We start from the raw sequence: 24758 nt of genomic DNA on the forward strand, positions 1-24758 counted from the left end.
TACACCAACTCACTGCATTTCTGAAGCAGGTTTAGACAAACAAAAGCCTTCCCCCTTCAAATGGAAGTTCCCTAAGAATTCTTCCCGCAGGACCAGAGACAAAACCCCGAAGCATTCAAGCCGCTTTACTTTCAGTCACAGTAACTGAGTACAACAGAAAAATCTCACACCATACCTGCTCCAAAGGCAAAGAAGAAGCTCTTGTCTGCGTTCTCCCTTAAAAGCGCCATCACTCTTTTCCCCATCCTCTCATTCCTCTTATAGATGAGCTCCTGTCTGAAGTAGCTGTCTATCTCCTGAGCCGTCACCTGCTCGTGGGGTGGGAGCGTTGTGTTGATGAAGTTAGGGACCTGAAATGGAGACAGAGGCTGTAGTTCAGGTGACAGTGGTTTAGTAATCCCCCAAACACTGGACGCTTTAATCTAGCCTTATTTAAACCACCTGAGCATCATTATCATACAAGAAACCACCAGAAGAAAAGAGCTTGCTGGTAACTCTACACAGGAAAAATGAATCAGCAATCAACATGCCTTTTTTCTTTTTGTTAAACTAGTATTTTGTTAAATGCAACTTCATTTTGATTTTTCTCTGTCCCTTCAGCAGAATGTAGTTTTAGACGTTATAGTTGGGTGAGTTACTAAACCCTTTATTTTCTACTTGTTCGACACAGCTCACTGGTGATTTAGCACCAGAACAAGCCCTGTAATCTGTTCTCAGCCAAGGTCACCATGACCTTGAGTAAGGACTGCAAGATTTGGCTTGTATATGCTCCCTCTTAATAACCTAACAGGTAAAAAAGCAGGAAAGGTTAGCAAATCCAGGCATAGGGAGATGCAAACAGGGTAAACCCCTCGCCTTTCTTGCAGTTTTAGATGCTATCAGGCCTCACCAGAAGAGACCGTGCATTGCAACACATAAATCCCCGGAACATTTCTGATATTTTTGAGAAATGGATTTCCAGAAGAACTGCTCCTTCAGTCCCTGTTTTTGTGAGGAGAGACGTTCGTAGGCACAGGAGAAAGGCTGAAACCCCAGGGACCGTTCAAGTCAGTGCAGCAGACCCAGCAATGAGCCGAGACCCAAGCTAGAGCGGACAGACAAGCCGGAACGTCTCTGACTGACTGTGGGGACAGGCGACTTCATTCTGGCATGGTGGGGGCCCAGGTCTACCCCCGGCCCCGCAGCCAGAAGCGCTGTAAGCGGGCACTGTTTGATGGCTGCTCACAGGACCCAGGCACCTTCCAGCGATTTTCTGTGCCTCGCCACTGGAGAGCAGCTCAAACTGCAAAGCCCAGACGCAGGTTTCTGAGTCCCCGGGGAGCTGTAAAGCCGCCAGGATTTCCAGCGTTAATCTGAGTCTGTGGTAACGGTGCCGCATGCACAGCCCATAGGGGGAACGTCCCTCACTCACTGTGCTGAAATACTTGATGCAAGTTTCTTTGGTTAATTCTTTCTCTGGTCTTCTACTACACCAAGTTCCCATACTAGTTTTCTAAAACTTGCCTTTAGTCTTTGTTTTTCAGCCCACCTCTTACCTTCCCACTTGGCCATGTGATTTTATCACAACAATTTTTACCTCTTCCCACCCTCTTCACTCACACTGCGTCTCCAGAAGCTTTCAGCAAGTCTTAGGAAAAGAACTAATTTCTATCTTCCCAGTGGCTCTTCTTAAAGCTTTTTCATTGCAGCCTCATCTACAGCTCTCCTAACACGTGGGGGACCAAGCAGCAGAGAGATGTCACCGTGCATTATGCAGAAGGACAAGTCTAAGCCTTGTTCTGGGTTCCCACCAAAGGCTGTACCCAGCTGGGTGAGATAGAAATGGGCACCACATCTCCTGAGCCAGGGAATCCCACGTGGCTGGAGTTAATCCTGCTGTTGGCAGTGACCTGCCCCAGCTATGCAGTGCAGCTCGACCTTCAATTTTCCAAACAGCTTTGCAACGTGCTTTGCCAAATCACCGTTACATCTCGCAGCACGTCCCTCCTTAAGGGTTCAATCACATTACTCTTCTTCTGGGCTTTCCAGCATGGCTTGGCTTTGCCAGCCTATCTTGTGAATTCCTCAGAGCATGTAAGTACTTTGCGCCTTGTTCTCAGTTTAGCCCTCTGCCAGCACTCAACAAAAATAAGCCCTATTAAGCCAGACCTATCAGAGACACCAGTTTCTTGTTAATACACAAGGAAGTTGCCTCAGTGTCTGGCAAGAGCTTGCGTTCGTCTCAGAGGGATGCTGGTGGCTACAGCAGCGAAGGATGTAGTGGCTTCGATTCCTGGTGAAAGGCAGGGAGAGATTTTTGTTGCAGGAATAAAGCCTGAGGAACAGGTAACCATTTTACGCTTGCAATAACCTCTGCAATGCAAAGCTGTGCATCAGTTGGTCCATGCAGATACTGCAGGCCTTTGGATCTCCTCTGTACTAAGGCTCTGTGTTTAATGCTTTGATGTAGCTGAGCCAGGAGCCAGGGGAGCCTTCAGAGACTGAAATGGAAGGTTAAAGTTCTAGAGAGCATCTGAAGGCTCAACACCCAAGAAGTCTCTCCCCTGCTTTTGGCTGAAGTGACAGCTGGGAACTGATGGGACCTGGTCCTGAATGACCTGAGGTGCTTTGGGGAAAGCCAGGTACCGCACTGCCAGGCAGGACAACCGGCCCTTACGCAAAGCATGAGGATTGAACGGCTTTGTGCATCCCACTCCAACCAGGGAAAGCTCTGCTGCCAGAGGCTTAGATAGTCCCAGGACAGAAGTTGTGTCCAGACCCTGACCTAGAGGCTGTTTGCCAAGAAGGAAAGCACCTTCCTTCAGCTTGTGTGACACCATCACTTGCAGTCCTACATCCGTATTCAACATAGGTTGTTCCTACGCTTTATCTAGCCTGAAATACAGTCCACAAAACGGAACCATTTACTTGCCTCTTTTTGTTTCTTCCCTCCCATTCTTTCTTTCTCTTCTGTGGGAAAGAGTTTGCCAATGGCAGAGAGATAAATTTAAAAGCAAGCGCTGGGTTTTGCCAACGCTTCTCATGCTTGTCCAAGGAACAAGAGGAAGGCGGGCATCGCCTCTGGAGACACACCATCAGCTACAGGTCCCGATGCACTCTGTGCATTCCTGTATTTCTAATGACTGCTCTGTCACTGGCAAAAATAAAACATGCACGTATGTTTCTTCATGGCAGAGGACAGGAGATGCATGATTGAAGTAAGTATGCCTGTACACCGTAGTGCAACCACACTGTGAGCTACGACACTGGCCCCATTAATCACCCCCGCTCCTCCCTGTATCGCGGTTCCTTTCCACAGCTGGTGACATAGACCATGCCTGGCTTCAAGGAGGCAGTTGCTCCTGATGATTTAAGAAACCCTTTGGATTTCTAACCACCAGGCAGGGATCAGGAAGTCAAGAAACAGACAGACACAATTGGGAAGTTGTTAACTTCAGCCAGAATTTAAGGGTTTTGTTTGAAAAAAGAAAATCTGTTGTTTTAAAAGGATGGGCTAAAGAACGCACCAGAGGGATACACCTTTCCTCTTCCACTTTATCAAATATTTTTGTTTCCATTCAGAGTAAAGATAATTTTACCATTTTAATGATAGGTATTTGTTGTTTTGAACTGATAGCGAATGGATGAGACATTTGCTGTGCCAACGGGTGAAGGACTGACTTTGTGATAATAGCTGAATACTGCTACCAGTATACATAACTGTATAGCGGGGTAGATGATGTGACTGTTGAAAAATCCTAACTACTAATTCTCTGCTGTTCATCTAGGAGAGCAGCAGCTGGATCAGGAGAAAAACACAGTGCTACCTATCAGCCGGGGTGTGCTTACTTTGTAGTGGATACACATAACAAGAGATAAACAGATTCTTTCTGTCCAGTATCTGCAAGCTATGCAACTTTCAGGGAATCCAACCACCTCATATCTATGTATCTACATCTATATCCATATCTATATATCTACATCTATATCCATATCTATATAAATAGACACACACATACTATGTATTTCCCATGGAAACTAAATAATAAATTACATTCAGAGGTGTTCAAAAGAAAGAATATTTTGTTTGACTGAATCAGCTACAACTCTTCTTTTTTTCTATTGCTATCTACTTTGGGTTATGGCTCTCCTATGGACAGTACAGACGGACCCTAAACTGAGTCATTAGATACACCTTGCAATCCTTAGTTAAGCCTTTGAGGTTAAAGAAGAGAATATGTGAACAAAAAAAGAAGTGAAGTCCCACCCTTCAAGAAATTCCTTCCCCTCCACATTGCCTTTGTAATTTTCCTTGAGTCAGTATCCCTGATGGAATATATTTGTGGGTAAAGCTCTGCACACATGTCCAAACTCACAGTGCTGTGGGATGTCGCCCATAATTCTTCACCTTTGAAGTCAGTGGGAGCTTTAGGAAGAAGGAAGAGGAAGGATTGTGGAGCGGTTACGACACTACCCTGAAAAAAATGGTTCTGCTCCCATGGGCTATACAAATCTCTTGCATGATCACAAGCATGTCATTTGGGTTTAGATCTTCAAAGGAAACTCAGCACTTAACCTCCACCAAGTATCTTTGAAGCTTTTGGCTCTATTCCTCCTGTCTCTCAAAAGTCCATCTGTAAAATGGGGACAGCAAGACTTTCCAACTTGATGTTACATGCGAGGCTCTGGCTGAATCTAGCTGTTGAAGGACCCAAAGGAAGATCCAAAGCCCAAGACAATGCTCAGTGGTAACCGTTCTTCCCACAAATACTTTGTGGAAGGAGGCTGGGATTCTGCTGCTATCGTAGGCATAAGCTAACAACATACTTTAGCTTAGAAAAATGCATCAGCCATATCTCAAGATCTATGCTATGCTGTCGGCTTTGTCTATAGAGACAAAGAAATGAAAAGAAACCAAAAAAAAAAAAAGAGAAAAGCAAAATATATTAGTGCAGAGTCTTTTATCACATTTAGGGCTTACTGCCAAAGTTCAGCTGAAAATTCATAAACACAGGACTACATTTACATACATTTTCTTATTTATTATTTTTTAATGTTTGGACAAATATTCTGGACAGAGGCACGATGCCACAGTTTGTGAATATCTATCTGCGAATGGGTTTTTTTGGACACATATAAGCACCATCAGCTTTGGTTAGCATTTTTTCCTGCTTTGGATCTATTTGCTACAGTAGAACTGCTCTAGATTCAGTCAAGTATCACATCACAACGAGAAGGGAAAGAATAGTGTTATCATTCCTACTCCTATACGCTACATTCCCTAATCCTCTGACAACCTTTTTGGGCCTCGTTCCGTTCCAGTGGTGCTAGCCTATTTCCGGAACGTGCATGCAAATTGTAAGAATGTGTCAATGAAAAACCAATACTACCATCATTAGAATAATGTGTTGCATGCCCTTTCTTGCCTGTGTGTAGGCAGAGGTGGTCCTCAACCATAAGCCTATCCGCAGATGGAGAAGACGAAGCTGAGATTGGGAAATGGGAAGCCATCCCCTGCCATGGAAAATATAGTGATCCTAAAACCTTTCCTGCCATTATGTTCCCACACCTTAGCCAACCTTCTTAGCTTCTGAGACTCCTCTCCCCACCTGTCTCATCAGCAGGTAACTAATGGCTTTCCAGCCTCACCTCCTGGGCAATGTCCAAATGCCAGACCACCACAAGTACCGTATCGTCACTAATCCTTGCAGGGACAATTCTTAATAATAAAAAAGCCTTATTTCTCTGCTTCCCAGAGCATTCACAGGCTAAACAGAGAAAACAGGAGGCGGCACACCCAGGGTCACAAGGGATGTCTATGGCAAGGTGGGAAGTTGGCCATCAGCTTCCTGAGCTCCAGTCCAGCACCTCAATACGAACCCCATCCATCTTCCCCCGACAGCAGGGCTCAGCCTCCACGCTAGCAATCCTTATCTCCCGTTGTTGGCAGAGAGCTGCTCCCAGATCGCTCCAACTGCATTACATTTTTTTAAACATGATAAATATTGGGTTCTCTTTATTAGTCTTCTCGTTTATGAGCTTTACATGGGCAGAGGCCAGAAGACAAGTAAGGGATCCTGCCTTGCAGGACTTTCCCTGCACCACGCAGGTCAGGAACTTTTGTACAGCCGGCAGCACTACGCAAGATAAGGATCTCCGGAGCTGACAGTGCAGCTTATGGGGGCTGCCAGGGAGCCAAAGCAGCATCCCAAAACCCGCTGGCTCCTCTGACAAACTGAACAGCCCTAAATTCACATCACACCAGCCCTTCTCGGGTCAGAGGCTGACATCGAGCTCGAGTTATCGTTCCTTTATGAAGGGAGGATACCCTTTCATTAACAGCCCTTGACAGGGCGCTGTGGCTTTTGCTGTAGTGCTGCAAAATGTACTGCTCTGGACTTGGAAGACACCTGTTTCCTCCTGATTTATGGACCCTTCTGGCATCTGGGAGAGGAATATCCACTGACTGCAGCCTTTGATATGAAGGATTTGAACAGTGCAAAGTGAATGGGCTGCAAAAGCAAGCATCTCCGTGAGGAGGATGTGGCTTCTGCAGAGACAAATGCTGCAGCAGACTCAAGTGGTTTTCCTCCAGCACTCCTGAGTTTCCATCCTGACAGTGACCTTCAGTGGCCAAAGAGGGGGTGTCTGGTTAATCTGATTTAGCCCAAAGCTGGAAGCTGCCAAGATGAGCTTTCAGCTTGTGATGGAAAAAGGAAACCAGGAAGGAGCTCTGCCAAATGGCGTCCAGTTCAAGCATGTTGTGATTAAGCCATTATTGCTTTTTTTTGACCACCGAAATTTAAAGTAATATATTAGAAGCCTGAGTGGACTGTAAAAGGAGTCTTTAATCTTCAGGGTAGGTAAGTTCCATCGCTCCTTTCCCTTTCCCAGGGCAAACATCTACTCAAGGTGGGACTGGAGAATATATTACAGGCACATCCAGCACGTTTTGGAAGTCGTGGTCAGGACAGGTATGTCAATTTGGTGGATTTGGGGCTGCTAAAATGCTTTAATAGAAGCATACCCTGACACCAAACTCATACAGACTCAAACTGGTCTGAAGTCACAGAAAGCTTAAACATATCCCCAGTCTGGGCTCACCCGGTTTTGTTCCCACCTCTTTGCATAAAGTGGAACAGTTCTGCAGGGATAATTCTTACTGCGGCCAGAGGCTTGTAGGTTTTCAGTGCAGATCAAAAAACCAGTCACACTTCTCCCACCGGCCACGCTGCCCAGCCACAGCCATCCCCGTGCCATGGAGCCCTTTGGGATCCACTGCTGGGGTTTGGACCAACCCAGCATTTCCATGGCAGGCGTGGATTTTCTATCACATCCCTTGGCCTAGCAGCAGTCTGTAGTGTCCCAAACCTCCAAAAGCAAGGAACAGCCCTGAAAAACTGCAAGGCAAAGGGACAGCCAGCTGTCCCCCGGTGGAAGGTGTGACCGGGCAAACCGCGGGTTGCCCGGAATGGGGCTTCACAAACCCAAAACTGTTTTCTGGCTTCAAGTCATTGCAATGGGGACGCATTGCTGCAGCTTGCAGCATTTCTGCTCCGCTTAGGCACATCTAATCCTCTCTGAGCTAAATGCTGATGACTCCTTTCTCCAGGCTGTGGTGCACCGATAATACCCCCGTCCCTGTCCCCCTGGGGCGCGTTCAGGCTCTGGGGACAGCAGCTGAGGCTGGGGTGTCTCACACCCCCATGCCAGAGAGCCCAACTGTTCCTTTCCAATGTGTTCTTTCCTCCACCTGCTGCCTCAGAGGAAAGAAGCACAAGGCTCGCAGCCCTGGCAGCCTCTCTGTACTCTTTTCCCTGGAAATAGCAATGAAGAGGAGGAGAAGAGTCCTCTCTCACTAACCCGCTACTGTGGGGCACCACAAACCCACAGAAAATCTCTGGATAGGGCTGGAGGTGTGGGTGGGGGGGAAGTAAAAATGCCTTTTGCTTGAAGGCAAGCGAGAGAGGAAAGAAAGTCCAAGAGCACAAGGAAAGCCAGTGTAAGAGCAGGCACATGTCCTGGGACCAGTTCTGGGGAGCGACTTCTGTCCATGAGCTAATCCCTGCCCACCCGCATTACTGCTCAGGGTCCCACACGTTGCGGATACATTGCAGTTCACGCACTCGAGCTTTCTGTAACTGGCCTACCCAATTTAAAGCTGACTTGGGTACCTCTCAGAATGGCGTGGCAACTTGAGCGTGAAAACAGAGGTCTTCACGGCTGAGTTTCAAACTGGCTAGCGCAGGTCTATGAGCCGCTGGAGCATCTAAATTTGTAAATAGAGGAAAACTGCAAATGGGAGAAGGTGCGGTGGGAAAAGCCAGCTGAAAGCTAGATAAGGCTCTATGGATAGTGCATGACACTTTTAAAACACAGCTGTGCAGGTGGTACAAAAGCTGTAGGAGTCATTGCTGGCCTGAGTGTAAACCTGCCTGCAGGGTGGGCTGCAGCCCGCGGAGCACCAGGACGCCGGTGTCCCTGCAGCTCCAGCTCTCACCACCCCTGCGTGGAGACCTTTCCTGGGAGCCCCAAACCCTCCTGCCACTGCTGGTCTCCCAGCCAGCACCCTGCCAAACCACACGTGTGTGTCCTGCCTCATTCTACCTTCTCCTGTGGAAGGAAAACACTTTAAAAAAAAAAAATGGGGGGTGGGGGGAGAGGAGAAGCAGAAGGGCCGCGAGGATGGGCCCTGCAATCTCACAGACACCTTGGAGGGCGATACTTTTATCCCTGCTAAAAAAGACTTTCAACAAATCCCTGAGAAGTCATGACCTCCATGTATGTTTTCTATTTGTTTTTCCACACCAGTTAAATAGTTGCTTTCCAAGCACTTTGGGGCTGGGGGGGGGGGGGGGGGGGGGGGAAAGACAGGGGGACAGGACAAGAACCACCAACCTCTCCCCCCAAGGCCTCCCTCCCCACCCCAACCCTGTCCCTGCTCCCTTTGGTAGCGATGCCAAAATATGCAGCCGGCCCCTCTATCTGAATGTATGTTTTGATTAAAGAAGTCTTAACAAAACACAGTCAGAACAATGATCCCAGCCCCCTTTCTGCAAGCTTCACCCAGCTATGCAGTGTATATTTAGGACCAGATTACAGGGACCTGTTCATTAATTGAATGGGGATGACAAGCCTGCACTGTATGCAAATAAAGGTTTGGGTTTCAGTGGGAAGGGTAAATCTCAACTACCTAATGATATTCCTGCCCCATTTAAAATCCCTTTTACATTGGGATTTTTTTGAGGCCAGCTTTCACGAGCTTGCAAACATATGGAAAAGTTCAAGTTTTTCTATTTCCCTTCCAAATGCTTTGTTTCCTTTGACAAAGAATATTTTTTTCCTGTTCTGACACTAAAACCATCACCTATTATATTGCCATGACACCCAAGTAAAGATACCGATCAAAGGGCAAAGCAGGGCAATAAAGAGAAAATACTGGGGCCAGAAGGTTTGGTTTTGGGGTTGGTTTATTAAAGTATTGCAATTCTTTTTCCAAAGGTATTTTTCATTTTGTCTTCCATTACACAGTGGGAGAACAGCTGGTCAGTAGTGGGTACAAACTCAGGTTCAGTTGTCTTGAATATATATTGTTCAGGGCTCTTCAATGAGTTTCCTCCCATCCCTCCTTAGTAAGATGCTAGGGAATACCTGAATATTTACGCGAAGTTTCCAGCAGAATTTTAACCCAAGGCAAGTGTGATCCAAAAGATATGGCTTGCAAAATATCACATAAATTAGCAAGGAGCAAAAAGGTGGTTAGTAACACAACAGCAGCTGGACTGAACACAAGACCTCCAGGGCTGACACCGCAAGGCAGTGCCGTGTGGAGATAGCCCTGCCCTCCTGTTCCATCCTAGCAGAAATCCAGGCTACTCCCAATCCAACCATCATAACTAGAAAGCTTGGGCTGGTACCTGGAACAAATTGGATGATGACTTTTGAACTAATTTTTTTTTTTTTGAGGTTGTTTGAGATATCTATCATAGGACATAAAGATGCAGAACACCTCCAAGAAAGCATTTTGAAATGGAATGGGGGCCAGTCAGGAGAAAAATAAGGAATAGTTCAGATGAAGTCAGTGAAGTAGAGACAAATTAAGTTGCCCTTGAAACTGACAGCTTTGCATCTAAGCTGGTGGAACTGTATAAGCCTGGACTTTGGGTTTACCAGCCAGCAACTGTCCCAGAGGGGAGAAAAGAAGGTCCAGGTCTGAAGCCACCATCGGAGAGCTCAACCAGTTTACACTGGAGAACCTGATCTATGGTGTTTGCTATTTGGTAACACACAATGGTGTCAGACCAGGAAATGTTGTGTCAAGGAGTACCCGACAACACAGCCTTTTCAGATAATGTCTAATACTAATCTTGCCAAATTGTCCCCTTGTCCTGCTCCTTTTCCCCTCCCTGTCATAATGAGGTGACAAATACATCTTCCGGATAAAACACAAAGGCAGAAAACGCATTTTGTACATTCAACCCACAAGATATTGTTTAAAAACCTAACAAGTCTTTTTCATTTCTCTTGAACAAGTCTTTCCAAGAAACACTTCATAAACCAGCTCTTTAAAAAGAAGGGATAATAAATGCTTTACAGCAAACACACAGCAATGCACAGAAAGCAGCATGCTACTACCTTGAATTCCAAAAGTTTCTAGCTATCAGTCTTTCATACTCTTTTATAGTTGATTCCCTTACTAATAAATACAGGTAGTCAACAATCCTTAAATGTTTTTAATGTAAATCGGCCCTTTTCTGTAAGTGAATATGTTCCTTTTCTAATAATGCAGCAGTCTGAAAGAAAAATCTTTGCCTTTAAACGTCTTGTTCCAATTTCTCTTTCCCTCTTCTCCTATTGCTTTCTCCATGGAAACTGGAAAGAGGAAGGAAGGACTTTCAAGGAAAGAGAACTCTACAGGCAAACACACAATGAAAATTTTCAAGCAAGAACCTATTTTCAAAACCCTCAGCACAAAAATTATCTGGGCACATTCCAGATTATTAATAAAAAAGTCTCCCCAGTGTTTTCCCCAGCACTGTCATCAACAAGTAGACTGAACTCTCACAATCTGGATCTGTAACCAATTTTCTGAAACACATAAGCCAAAATATAATATTGCTCCAATCTGGAATCCTGTTCTGACATAATATGAAAATTAGACTCTGAAAATCTTGGCTGCACCTCTGGTTTTTTACTTCCAAATGCTCACAATATACCAAGACACAAAGCTGTAACTCAGGTGCCAGTGGAAAGAAAGTATGATCCCACCGCAGCAGACCAGGAGCTCTTCTGAACTAGGGAAGGCAACTTCTCTCCAGCAGCATCTCGTGCTACAGCCCAAAGAGGAGAAGGTGGGAGACGTGCTCTGCCTGCTATCGGGGCGCACACGGCGCTGAGCACGCGTGTCGCCAAACACCTGGGCAGCATCAGGACTGTTGTCAATGTCACTTCAACAAACACTCCTGGAAGTGTTACTGACCCTTTGCCTGGACCCAGAATGAGAAACCCGTGGGACTGGCTCCCTTGGCACCCGGGACAACCTTGCACTTGCTTCGCTGGAAAGCTTGTAATCATTTTCCCTGGAATAACGAGAGGCTGTGCCAGTTCGTCTGCACTTTGTTACAGCTGAAAACGATAAGGTGCTTCCAAAGCGTTGTGTTACAATAGCTGTGCCTTTGGTTTATGGATTTATCTTCCTTTGCCCTAGATAAAACTCCATTCCTTGGACAAATTAGGTCTGCTTGTCATTCAACACTCTACCTAATGGTCTCAGCTGTGTGTTTCTGCAGTTATTGAAGCTGGGGCATTCCACAGACAGTCTTCATTGATTTGAGAAGTGAGCCAGAAATCCAGTTGTATTTTATCCAGAATGAGAACAGGGCAAGTTAATGATGTAATTACAATTATCAGGACCTGTAAATCTTAAAGGACAGGTTTTAAATGCAGGACAGTAACATTTTTAAGAGGGGTACATAACACAACCTGGCCATTTATAAACAGCAGGTGCCTCGTGAAGTGAGGCACTAAAGCTTTTCTTCTTTAGTTTAAGGACTACTGGCATGGGATTAGTGTATGGATCTCTAATGTCATGTTATCAGGACCATCACACGCCTTTCAAGAAGGAAGGCGGCAACACCTGCAACCTAAACACTGCATGTGCACATGAAGCAGAGGCAAGTCAAGATACAGGTGACACCATTCTAATACAAAAAGCTCCGTTGTTTCTGGTGGACACAGCTTGAAGAAGGAGGCACAGCAGTCCCTGAGCACCTGAAAGGGGTCGAGGCACGTCTGCAGGCTTTGGTAACTGCCAAGCCACTTCATTGAGTGGCTTGCTTTTCTGTGTAGGATGGAGCCAAGGCCTTACCTCTCTGGGCAACAAGAAGATCGTTATACTCAAGTGAGCATAAAGCCCGTAAACTGGGTTAGTCACTGGCCCAGTGTGGTTTCTTCATTTTGATACCCAACGATGGCTGGGCCCATGGGGACTCATAGAAAGCCTGCTGCAGGCATGACATGTTCGCCATTATTCAGTGGGCTTTCAATCCAGTCTAACACACAAACCATAAGGGCTCTAGATGAAAGACGCCTTACAAGTGGCAGGTATGACTCTTGTGTTGCACTGTTAAGCCTCAATGGGACAGGCAAATAACAAGCATGCAAGAAGTAGAAACTGGCTTGCAGAAAGCTGTCTATAAAATAGCTGCAGGCCTCTGATCTGCCAGACCAGTAATGAGAGAGGAGAAACCATGTTCTCCTGGGACAGGAGCCTCTCCTCAGGCCAGGAGAATGGCTAAGGACAGAAGAACAATAGCTGGAGACCACAGGTTTTTGGGAAAGATTGAAGGAGAAGAGATCTCAGCCTTGGCTTTTCAGTTTTCCTCTTAACAAAGCGTATATAAGAACATAAAGAAACACAGAACCAGCTCATTCCATGCTGGCAAAGAGGAATTCTGCTTTACAGCATTGTCCTGAAAACACTGAATAGCTCAAAACCCAGCACAGCAAGGAACCAGTTCAAGATATCCCTGACATTTATGTTTGAATAAAGACCTTTAAGTCAGGTTTAGGGAACAAAATACAAGATTCTGCACCCTGCTTTCTCTTCACCAAGGCTTCAGGTCATTAGGCAACTTCTTAGCTGTCTCAGGTAAGAAATAGTATCCTCCAGAGGTAGATAATTTTCTAATTTTGCACTAGCAGACTTTTTACATTTTAACATGTCTGGACACAGTGAATTCAATTACCCTGTGAGAGTGTCAGACAGAATAGAGAAGTTAACGTTACTGATCTAATCCAATGTATTTTTGCTTGTAGGGAACTTTTTTCTAAAGCAGAGAAAAAAAAGTATGACTTCTTTCAGGGGAAAAAGTCTGAGGGAGGGAAGAGCAGAAAATACGCTTATCCTATCTTGAACTTAGAATACTTTCTCTTTGGTATCATTTTGTCTCTCTGCCCGGAAACTCCAACATAAGCCTCTTGATTGCATAAGTCACAAGAGAATCAAGTGTTTGCAGAAGGCTGTAGGAGATGTTTCCTACTCCACTTTTGGGTCATAGTCTAACTGACTAAACTCAGCCCCTTAAAGTTTTATTAAGTTTAAATAAGGATTTATATGTTTGGAAAAATGGTGCTTGGAAACAAAATTTAAGAAAAAGAGAGAGAGGAAGGAACGAGGAATGTAATATAGCCACAGGAAAGCAGAGGTGTTTCCCCCTTTCACTGTTCTCAATTTAAAATAATAAGAAAAAAGAAACCTCAAACCCACCAAAACTGAGAAGGATTTGTTTGGTCCTCCACTGTCATCAGTGCTGATGGCTCTAGGACAGGAAAATGTCAGGAATCAGGGGCCCTGCTCACACACCTCCATTTTGGGCACCTTCCCTTGGCTAAGCCAGGCTTCCCAACCCCAAGGCAGGCAGCATCTCCCTGGGGTGGTCCCGTCCCTGTCCCTGGGTGCCAGAGGAGCTGCCCTCTGACTTGGTGCCCAAGGTCCTGCTTCAGTCTAGGAAATACCTTTCCCTGCACTTTTCTTCCCAGCACCATCCCTTCGGTGCACCCGCCCGCCTGGTACAGTCTTGGTCCCAGAAAATCTCAGCCCTTTCCCTCAAATGCCATAGGAGTCAACAAGATTGGGAAATGTGCAGTTTTTTAGCACCAAACTCCCTTGGGGAGGCTGAAGAGGTTCAAGAAACTCATCTGTAACATCTTGAGTCAACAGCGTTAGTATTTCTCCTTCTGGTCCTTCTTTCTGCACCAGGATATGTTTTGCTCTAAAGGCACCTCAGCATCTTGCAGATGGCTACTGAAGATGCTCCATCTCCCAATATTCAGACTAGATGAATTTAGGAAGTTACTGCACCTAGACAAATACCCACCACCACCGTCCCCACAGTGATGTTAAGACTTTCTCAGCTGCTTCTCAGTTCATTACAGTGACCTAAACCAATGGCTCTGAACTGAGACAACTCATGGATGGGTTCACCTTTATTCTGCAGCTCCCACTAACTTTCAAGGGAGAAGCAGGCACTAGTAACCTTATAAACACCCCAAATGAATCCTCAAAGAGTGAGTCACAGCCTTCTGCAGGTCTCCTTGGCCACATGGGATGGAGCTGAGTTCCTGGCCTCCACCATTCACATAAGCATTGAGTCTCGCAACTCCATTTCTGCTCTTCTGTTTCTTTCTATGTGATATTTCAAAGTTGTGTTAATGGTACCAGCTCCAAGGACTCACCAGACCCCTGAGGAGCTGGACCAGCAGCTGGTACCATGGAAGAATGGGCACACCTTCTAAAAACAGCAACACTTGTCTCCCAAGATTTGCATGGATGCCAGGCTAATCTAATTTGGCAACCCAATGGCAAAGACCCGCTGTGGCAGACAGAGTCTATCATCCTTACAAAAAAACACAGAATAAACTTTGGAACAACTACAACTGGCAAAAGTTGACCTGAATGGGGAGTTTATTTTAGGTTTTAATTTTCTGTTTTGTTCTGCTTGCCATTAAAAATAAATGGTATAAAGCTGGTTTAAAAAAACACTACCAAACAAAACCCTCTTTACCAAAATTAAAAACAACAAACCACAAGAGGAAAATACGATGAAAATACTCCACAACATTTAGAGTTCTGCAGGGACTAGTATACATATAGGGAATTCAATTTTCCATGGCCCATAAGTGTTATAATCTCTATCAACTGCGCACACTCTGGGACCATGACTAACACCAGCGCTTGGACTCTGATCGGTTGCGGGCTTTTTTTCTTCTTTCTTTAAGACTGTTTTTAAACTCACATTTGATCCAACAATTTGCAGGGATGAAGAAATTTTCACAGCAGTATTTTCCCCTCTAGTCTAACCCACAGGTCTGTTATAGGACATGGTGACACGAAATCACAGATGCCTGCGAGTCAATGCAAGCGATGTGAACGGCTACAGCTTGTCTCGGGGACAAAGGCTTTATCGCCAGGGAAATTACACTGACAGAGATTAAAAGATGACACAGAACGTTCAGGTGCCAGGACTGTCTTCATGGTTTTACCAACTAGTAGACCTTCCATTGCATCCATGGCAAATATACCACCACATCTTGCAAGAGTTATTTCTCCAAAACCATTATGTGTTTATCTTGTGTGCTGTGCCTCCACACTGCAAGCACAGTTACCACCACTGACTTCTCCAGGTTCCTCTAAAGTCACGAGCTCTCTACCTTTTCCAGCTCACCCCCCCCCGCCATCTTCAGAGATGTATTCCTACCCGAGTTGCTTTCTCCCTTTACTTTTCAGCATAAGGCTGACCAGAATGAACAGCTCTGGCAGCTTTGGTACTGCACAGACTCCTGACGCAGTGCTGCCATGTTAACCACCCTGTCACGGCCTGGCTTAGTCATGCTAAAAACAACGCTTTGCTTTCTAGGGCTGGATTAACTGGACAGCAAAGGGGTTTTATCCCCTTCATTACCATCCACCACTCTTACTACTATTTGGAAATGATAACCAGACAGGGGAAAAAAGAGGAGACATGACCATTTGTCCAGAATTTAAGGGGACCTCCAATTGTCCAGGCTGATGTCTTTCTGCTCCTGTCGAGGGGCAGGCTAATTCTGTGACAGGTGACACGGCAGAGCAGCTCCAGGTGCTGCCGGGTGTCTTTGGCATTTCTACCTGGAACTTCTCAGAGAGGCATACAAGACCTCTGGGAAAACACCCAGGCTGTGGAGTCTGTCTGGGAGACCCCGATACCTTACAGCCAGGTTGGGGCCCTCCTCACTTCCCCAGCTGTTCCTCTAAGAAACAAGAGGCCCACAGAGCCCTGCGCAACTCAAGATACTGATGGCGAGGTAAGATGCCTCGGAGACCTCTGCCTCAATCAACTATTGGTTGAATTTATCTCAACCTGATAAACTGAGTTTCTCTCAGCTCTCCCTTGAAGTCACATAGTTACCCTTGATTTGCATTTGCTAATGCTAAAACGCTACCATGATTAAACAGACTTTCATTGGTAAAACATATATAATACCGTGGCTGCCAAAGTTTATATAGGTCCCCTCTAAGTTAGTCACTGCACCCGAGACATGAACCTGGGAACATTTATCAAAAAAGGACAGGCAGGTGGTGACACCCAAAGACCAAGCTTCCATAGACTTAATGGGAAAGGAGAGGGGAACCTACGTATTAAATGAGAATCTCAGAGTTTACCACAAACTATCAAACTGGTCTGGGAAAGCAGATTTCTGCTCCATCAAGAGTTGTTAGTTGCATTGGATAGCTAAGATAAACAGAGACCGAAGGGCTGCCTGAGACACATGCAAAATTACGGAATTATGACATGTTTGAGAAGTTACTTACTTTATAATATTTACATAATGTTCACTTCCTCTTCATATATAAGTTCAAATATTACAAAGATGTTCCGCTCCCCCCACCCCCCTTAAGGAGGGGACTACACTTAACAGCCCTACAAACATCCATGATTAACTTTGTTTCAGGCACATTCCTAGGAAAGTTTTCCAGGCAGCCCATTCCTTGTTCCAAGTAACAAGGAATAGGACAAGAGGAAACGGCCTCAAGTTGCACCAGGGGAGGTTTACATTGGACATCAGGAAAAATGTCTTCACCAAACGGGCTGCCAAGCACTGGGACAGGCTGCCCAGTGACATGCTGGAGTCACCAGCCCTGGAGGCATTTAAAAGCCATGTAGATGTGGTGCTTAGGGACATGGTGTAGTGGTGGACTTGGCAGTGCCAGGTTAATGGTCGGAGTCTATGATCTTAAAGGTCTTTTCCAACCTCAGTGACTCCATGATTCCCCAGAGCCCACACAGTACCAAGGAAAACCCTCTCACCAGGCAACTGAGGCACACGTGGGAAGAAAACACACAGCATGAAAAGGAAAAGGGGAAAGAGGAGACAGCGTGTAAGATGATGACAGCTGATCTGTGCTCAATTAGCTGGCCCATCTGCAACAGTTTTACTTACCTGAGAAGTGTCATGGTTGAATATGACAGCGTTCAGGTCTCCACAGTTATAATGCTTGATGAGATCTTCAGTGGTATATGGAGCCTGCAAACTGCCCGCTCGGAGACTTTCATGTTGGAGCAGAGTTTGGTTTAGAGCAAACAGCACCTGTAGAAAGGCAGACAAGTAAAAAAGAGAAGTTAAAGATATTAGGAACTAAAGCAGCACAGCCTAAAAGGCCAAACTTTGAAAGCTGCTCCTGCACCAGAAGTCCATTGACCCATTCTGGCCCACAGTAACACGGGCTGGTCTTTAGGCATTGCCAGCTGGAAGGGGAGCCAGATGCAAAGTCTCCTACTAGCAGAAGACCTTATTATAACCCCCTTGGTATTCCACGTAAAGTATAACTTCACAACATACATATATCGCTCAGAGGTCACCGTCTGAGAACTTTTAGGCTGCCTGTGCTGACTACTGGGCTACATGAGACACATTGGAATGAAAAAGCCCTAAACTGGGAAACTATTGCCTCCGACTCCTGTCTGCCAGCCTAACTCCAAAGCCCAAACTCAGCTGGAAGGTTTTTGATAAAAATCAAGACCTTTGGAACTTCTGAAGTCACGGTTGTTGTACTGGGACTTTCTGCATGTTGTTAGTAGCAGAAGCTTTAGGAAATTCATTATTAGCCTCTCTCCTTCAGCCTTTCCCCCTTCACCCACCCTTCTGCAAAGTGACCAGAGTTACTGAATTGTAACGCTGCCCCAGCAGACCCGGCAAATGTCGCCGTTCCAACTTGCAAATACCAAAAAAGCAGAAGCACTCTTTTGCTATGTAAATTTAAGTAACAAAAAACCCAAAACCCCACCAACACCTCCTTAAAGATGGTATTTTTTCCTTGTATTATCAAAAAGGCTATTAAATTCCATACAAATTACCACAAATCTTTTTTTATTTGTGATAGACTGTGGGAGTAATTTATACCAGTTACTGAACCACCAAGTCTGGGATTTTCATGTTCGGCTTTCCAAGAACTCTCCAAAGAAACTTGATAAAAAGTAGATGAATAAATCAGAACAGCAGTTAAGACAGTTTGCCACAAATTACATAAATAAACAAATGCACTTTTCCTAAAATAAAGTGGTATGTAGTGACTGCAGATTTAGAACTCTTAAAAATTATTTTGATGTGTCATTTTTCATGAAAACACTCCTGCATCCCTCAGCCTCACGTTTCGTCACATTTTCAGCTTCTTTCCTTTAGAACAGCAGTGCCCTATCCATCCCAAAGAAGGACCATCACCTCAAACCCCAGGTAAAGTAATCGTGCAGAGCTCCAGCTAGGCTGCACCTGGGACACATACCCTTACTTACCTTCTTCACTTCAAGCAACCGAACCCGCTTTAAGTGGTGAACCCCAGAGGAGCTTAAAATTAACAACGTACATATGTATTTGCGGGACGGAAGTTCTTACTAGTTTAAAATTGTGACCCCCATTGAAGTTTATCCGAAGGAAAGGAAAATAAATTGGATTTACTCCTACAAAACCTCAGGTAGATAACAAATATGATCTAAGATAATAATAACAACAACAACGATGATGATGATGTCATTATAATCTCCAGTGTATCAACTGCCTCTTAATACAAAGCTGTTACATACTAACTAATATACAGAAATTAGCTGAGGAAAAGCAAATGTTATTCTTTAATTTACTTTTAAAAAATATAAAAATGGTCTTTCAACTGAACCTGTTATACCTCAATTCGGCAATCGGTTCCCCATTAAGATCCAAGCCTAAAAGATTTCCTTGCCCAGATCTAAGGGTCTCTTCAGGCTTTTCAACAAAGAGATCAATCTTTCCCAGGACAACAGCCTGAAGTTAAGCATCTTCCTAACCTAGTTTTTCTCTAATTTAAAAAATCTGTAAAAAATACAGTTTGAAAAATTTCTAACCTTTGAAAGGATCTGAGCTTTTTCTTTTTCCCCTAAGGGCTACAGTTCGAAGAGGAAATGTTTCATCCCAGGATTTCCTGGGGATTCTAAACATTTTGGCTAATAAAAATAAAAGTTCAGAAAAACGTTGACAGGAAAACTGAGAGCAAAGGTTTTCCGAAAATGCTTTTAGCAAAATCCTTCTCATCTTTGATTTTTTGAACAATGGATGTTGCTGGATTTTTATATACAAAAATTGTATACACACAGGCACACATATATACAAACCACTAACAGACCCTGAGGATAAGGCAGTGTGGTTTATGATAAATTATTGAGAAGGTGATAAACAAATTCTTACTTTACTCTCAATGCCTTTATTTTTCCTTCTTTTGTTTTTGCTTTTGGTTGTTTGTTTTTTTGTTATTCTGGCTTCCTGGGGAAACTAGCGCTGCGCATTCATGCTCTGGGTCTGTCTGCCTGTCTCCTCCTAATAAATTTGGAGCCTATTAGCTGCTTTCAGTCACCCTTGCAGAAGGATAGAGGTCTTAAAAGAAAATTGCCTGTATGTTCCTTGAGAACAAGTGCTGGCCTGCAGAAAAACCCACAGTTTGAGTTCACTTCTTGTAAGACACCAAGACTCCCCACGAGTGCAAATGAGTTATTTGGAGTTTACAGCAGTAGATGGACCCCCATGCAGTGGACCCCAGACATCAGGACATTCATGTCCCTGCTCTCTGCCCCTGAGCAGCTTTGGGACCTAGAGGTGATGCTGGCCACCAGCCAAACCCCAGCATGCTGCTACCACTGCAGGAGGGCTCCTCGCTGGGTTCAAACTGCTGCCCGAAAAGCAACTCCAGATTTTATTTTAGAAGTTAAAATTAGGAACTCAACCACTTGAATAGGCTGAAGGAAAACTGTAACCACTCAAACAGATTTCTAGAGAAGTCTTAATCAAGCCGTAACCACCACGGGTTTTGGTTGGGCAGCTCAAAACAAACTTAAAGAGAAGTGGGGTCTCATCCCAGTCACCTGTTCGTTGGCTGGATTTGTAGAGCATTTCCTTCAGAGTCACATTAAAGCCATCTTAAAACCTGAATTTATTTTTCCTTACTGGTCAGTTAAGGCCACAAAAACAATGCCGCTTCCTTCCTTTCTCTCCATCTCAGTATCGGTGACCCCATGACCTCCAGCCTAAACCTCTATCCGAGTTAAATCTCCCAGAGGTGCCCGAGATTACTGAGCAACTGGTGACTTCAAAACAAACACACTTAGAGCGACTGCCTATACACAGTCCCACCTAATAAAGAGAGCAGACAGTATTTGCTCTGGGAAGTGATGGGAAGTTATGACTGGCTCTGGGAAAGCACATTTTTATCCATGCAATTTATGGAGCTCACACTGGCGTGCTTCGAAAGCCGTTCTTGCACAGCTGCCTCTGGCCCCCATTTGTGACCCATCAACCACACACAAGACAAAGGCCTTTTCAGCCTGCCAGGAGGAAGCCTTCCTATCCAACCGGTCTCGTTCTCCTATGCAAAGCAGCAGCCCAACGCAGATTTTATCCGAGTGTTTGGAGACACCAGCTCAGCCCTTAGAGCAGACCTATGGGTCCAGTTTTACTGCCTAAGAGAATGGGTACCTCTCTTATCCTACACAGCATCAGGAGCCACTAGTCCAGACTTCTCAGGAGCTGTTTTGCACAGACCATGGCCATCTCCAGGATAAGGGGGCTGGACCAGTCACTGCTTCCATGGGAAGGTCAGAGGGGATGCGAAGGGGACAGTGAAGAGCTCTTGCATCCCTGGTGACTTCAGCTGAGGGATCCCCAGCAGGGGGGAGGTCTGTGGGAACCCCAGGTTTCATTGCTCGGTGAACAAGACTGGTCGGTTATGTTCCTGCCAGCTGTTCCCAGTGCCGCCCAGCAGTACCTGTGCTGCTGCCTCGCTTCAGCCTTCGCTCTTTTGCTGCTGTGATCTCAGGCACTGCAGTCGCAACGAAATCCGCAGAGACCAGCCTTTGGCACCTACATGCAAGTTCATCACAGGCCTCCATTAGAGACCAAACGAGGCCAGTAAGACCACAGCCAACAGCTTTACTGATCACCTTGACACTCAAACACTATTCCACCCCCACGGTTACAGAGCCAGGAGTCACACATGAATAGAAAGCATGGGTTACAGAAGTCTACCTCACTTATAAATCAGCTTGAATGTTTAAGGTGTTTAACTTTCAACTTCAAAAAGATGAAACATTAGAAAACCTCCAAATCCCACATATAAATCAAGCAGACACGACTGCATTAGGTCTCGAGGCTGGCATTGCATGAAAGTGTTGCTATCAGCCATGGTGCAAGTTGCCTTGGGACAGTCTGAGCTTCATTTTGCAAGCCTGTGGGAGAGGCTCAAGTTTTGGTTTTATGTGATTTTAATGAGATTTGGCTTCTAAGCAAGTAAACCCAATCTGCAGAAACAGATCTAAAAAAACATTGCGGCCTTTTCAAATTGGGAGAGGAAGTGAACAGATGCATACCTGGACTGGGCCTAGGAACACTGGAGCCTTTCCACCAGAAATCATGTTCTTCGTTGTACTTGGTTTCAGGTGGGTTTCAAGGTACTCTCACAAACATTAACATGTGTTTCATTGTGACATGAGTCTGCAGCTTCAGACAGGACAACTGAAGGCTCCTGAAGGCCAGCAACATGTTCACGCTATGTGACAGCTGGAGGAGGGGAAATCATGGCCTTTGTACAGGAAAGATTTCTCCTTATCCATTTTATGTGCATTTGTCCCTCGCTGAAGAGAATAAAAAAAGCCCAGAAAATAAAAAAAAAAATTAGCCCTCATTAAATATGGCATCATGCCTGGTTTATGTCAGCTGCCTTGAGGTCTTTTGGTCATAAGGTCCTGAATGGAATGAAAGAAGAAAGAAGATGCTTCATTTGCTAAAAGATGCTATTTGGTACCCGGACTCTTTGCCATGGCCATCACCAAACAACAGCTCAAGGATGCAGAGTTAGCTATCTTATTTCAGCTCTACATTTTTAATACATTTGCATAGGTGAGTTGACTTTGGTTGATTATCCTGAATGCTCACATGCTTTGTCAGAAATCAATTTCTGACAAACTCTGATGGCAGCTTGACTCCGTGCCTGTCACCTTGTCTAGGAGGCAACGCTAGGGATTTCTAACCAAGTGGAAAGGTTGCCAGGTCCACCTCTTCAGTTTGTCTGACTGAGGTCCCAGATAGTGCCACAATGGAAGAACAGCTTCATGGGGGCATCTGAGATGCCATCGTAAAGTAAGACAAGGAAATCTCGTTACCAGGTAAGATACCCGAGCGGTCCCAAACCTTCTTATGAAATACATTGCTAATAAGATACATAACACATTCAGGAATCACAATAGAAGCAACAAATCTTGTGCTAGGCTGAAGACAAATGGACCTGTGTTCTGCTGTGTTGCTATACAGGAGACCTGAAAATGAAAGGCAACCCTGAGAACGCTCTCAGGTCAAACTCTGGCTCTCAGACAAATTTCACTCTCACGCGATGCGGGAGAAATTACTTTCCAGTCCTAAACTTACCAAGGCTGAACGGCAAACATTGCATTCACAGGACTCCAGTAGCTGGAGTTACAGGATGACCCCTGCACAGAACCATGATTAATAACAATACCACAAAAACAAGCTTAAATTTCATACTATGATGTCAGCTCTTGAGCAGGCAACTATTGTTTTCCTTTACTTTCTCTTTTGGACACGTGCCACCACAATGCAAATACTAAATAAGCATTACTGGAAGCCTTTGAGTGACTATATTGTGTCGGTGCTCAAACTGCAATTTCAGAAAAGAAATACCCACTCTCCTGCTTGGTTTAAAACAAACTGCAACATAAATATCAAGGTATACAGTTTTTCAGGGGTTCTTCTTTTGTTGTTATCCTTATATGCAGTCAAATTGAAAATCAAATATACAATATCAGGTCAAAATAGTGACTTGGGGGGGGTGTCAGAAAAAAAAGAAAAAAAGAATAACCCAAGTCCCTGATTTTCCAGATTAATGAAAAGTAATAAAAGTGTTTGCCCAAATCTGTTCAGTTCCATTGCTTTCCAGAAGACGGGTTTCCCCTTTCTTCGAATCTCTTGCGCTGTTGCTAGGAATTAGTGAGCTGTGAAACTCACCTAATGAGGTCAGCATCAGGAAATAGCTCTGAAAAAACAGGTCCCGGGGGGTCTACTAAAGGACTCCCCCAGTGTCCAAACGAAATCCTGGATGCATCGGCACATTGTACAGCTGGGGCTGTGGGAAGAACGTGCACAACTTTGTTGTTGTTGTTCCTATAAAGGGACAGCTAAGGAAAGTGAAACTATTAACTCATCCACTGGAATTTCTGCTCACAAACCGTGCCCCCTGTTAAAGCTCCTCATAAAAGCCTTTCGGCTAGTTGGTTCCATATGTTCCCCAAACCCGCAGTTATTGCTTCTGAAAGGCAGGAGTAGTTAACAGTCTGCGGCTTGGCACTGACCACGGAGACCTAAGGACCTTGCTTTTCCCCCCCTCCCTTTCAAACGGCCAATTAACCAGTTTAATAAAACAGTTTGAATCTGACCAAGGTGCTTGGAGAAACCCCTAACCACCACCTATCCTACCGGCTGAGCCACGACGGTGACACGTGGGCATGGCCTGGTGCAGAGCGGTCACGCTGCTGCTGTTGCAGCCCCAGGACTAAGGCTGCTTCTCATGGTGCTGAGCAAAGCTGCAGGGAGACCGGGGCTCCAGCCTTCAGCGCCACACACCCAAAGCTCCTGCTGAAGTTGACTTCCAACAGCTTGACCTCAGGCCCCTGATGTTTTCCTCTTTATGGAAAGCTACTGTGATGAACTTGCACGTGCGAAAGTAAATAATTATTTTATTTTCAAAAAAAAATTCTGTGCTTTGATTGAATCAAGGCATTCAAAACCAACAGAAACAACTTATAGACAGAAAACACTGCAACGTGCACAAGACCTCCACTCCCTCAGCCCCAAGACCTCCAAGCCAGCGAAGGGCTCTCCCGGTTGACAGCAGCTCTCAGGCGTTCCCTGTGCTGACCCTACTACACTATTGCTTCTGCACCGAATTCCTGGCTTTGGCAGGGCTGGGGCAGGCACAGCGTTAACTCAGCGCCTGGAGAGCAGCTGTTTGGGGTTTTGGTGGCTTACCTGGTAGAATCGCTGAGCTACCTGTAGTTTGTGCTCTTGGATACAAGTCTTCCCCCACACAAGGTCATTAAGAAAACAAAGACCATGGAGTTAATTTCTGCCTTGACAGCACTGTAGAAACAGTATCGTTCCCAATATATATGCTATAAATACTGCACCCACCTTAAATAGGTCAAAACACCCCGAAA

General features: G+C 45.2%; 1 protein-coding gene across 1 annotated transcript in view; it reads right to left on the reverse strand.

Annotated features, from left to right (window-relative positions):
* The window catches only part of TRABD2B (TraB domain containing 2B), a 295930-nt gene that overhangs the window by 117776 nt on the left and 153396 nt on the right, over positions 1-24758 (reverse strand). The window contains 2 exon segments of the mRNA XM_055725226.1: positions 176-350; positions 17458-17604. Of these exon segments, the coding sequence (XP_055581201.1) occupies positions 176-350; positions 17458-17604 (322 nt within the window).

The sequence above is a fragment of the Falco cherrug genome, chromosome 12 (assembly GCF_023634085.1).
Source record: "Falco cherrug isolate bFalChe1 chromosome 12, bFalChe1.pri, whole genome shotgun sequence".
NCBI lineage: Eukaryota > Metazoa > Chordata > Aves > Falconiformes > Falconidae > Falco > Falco cherrug.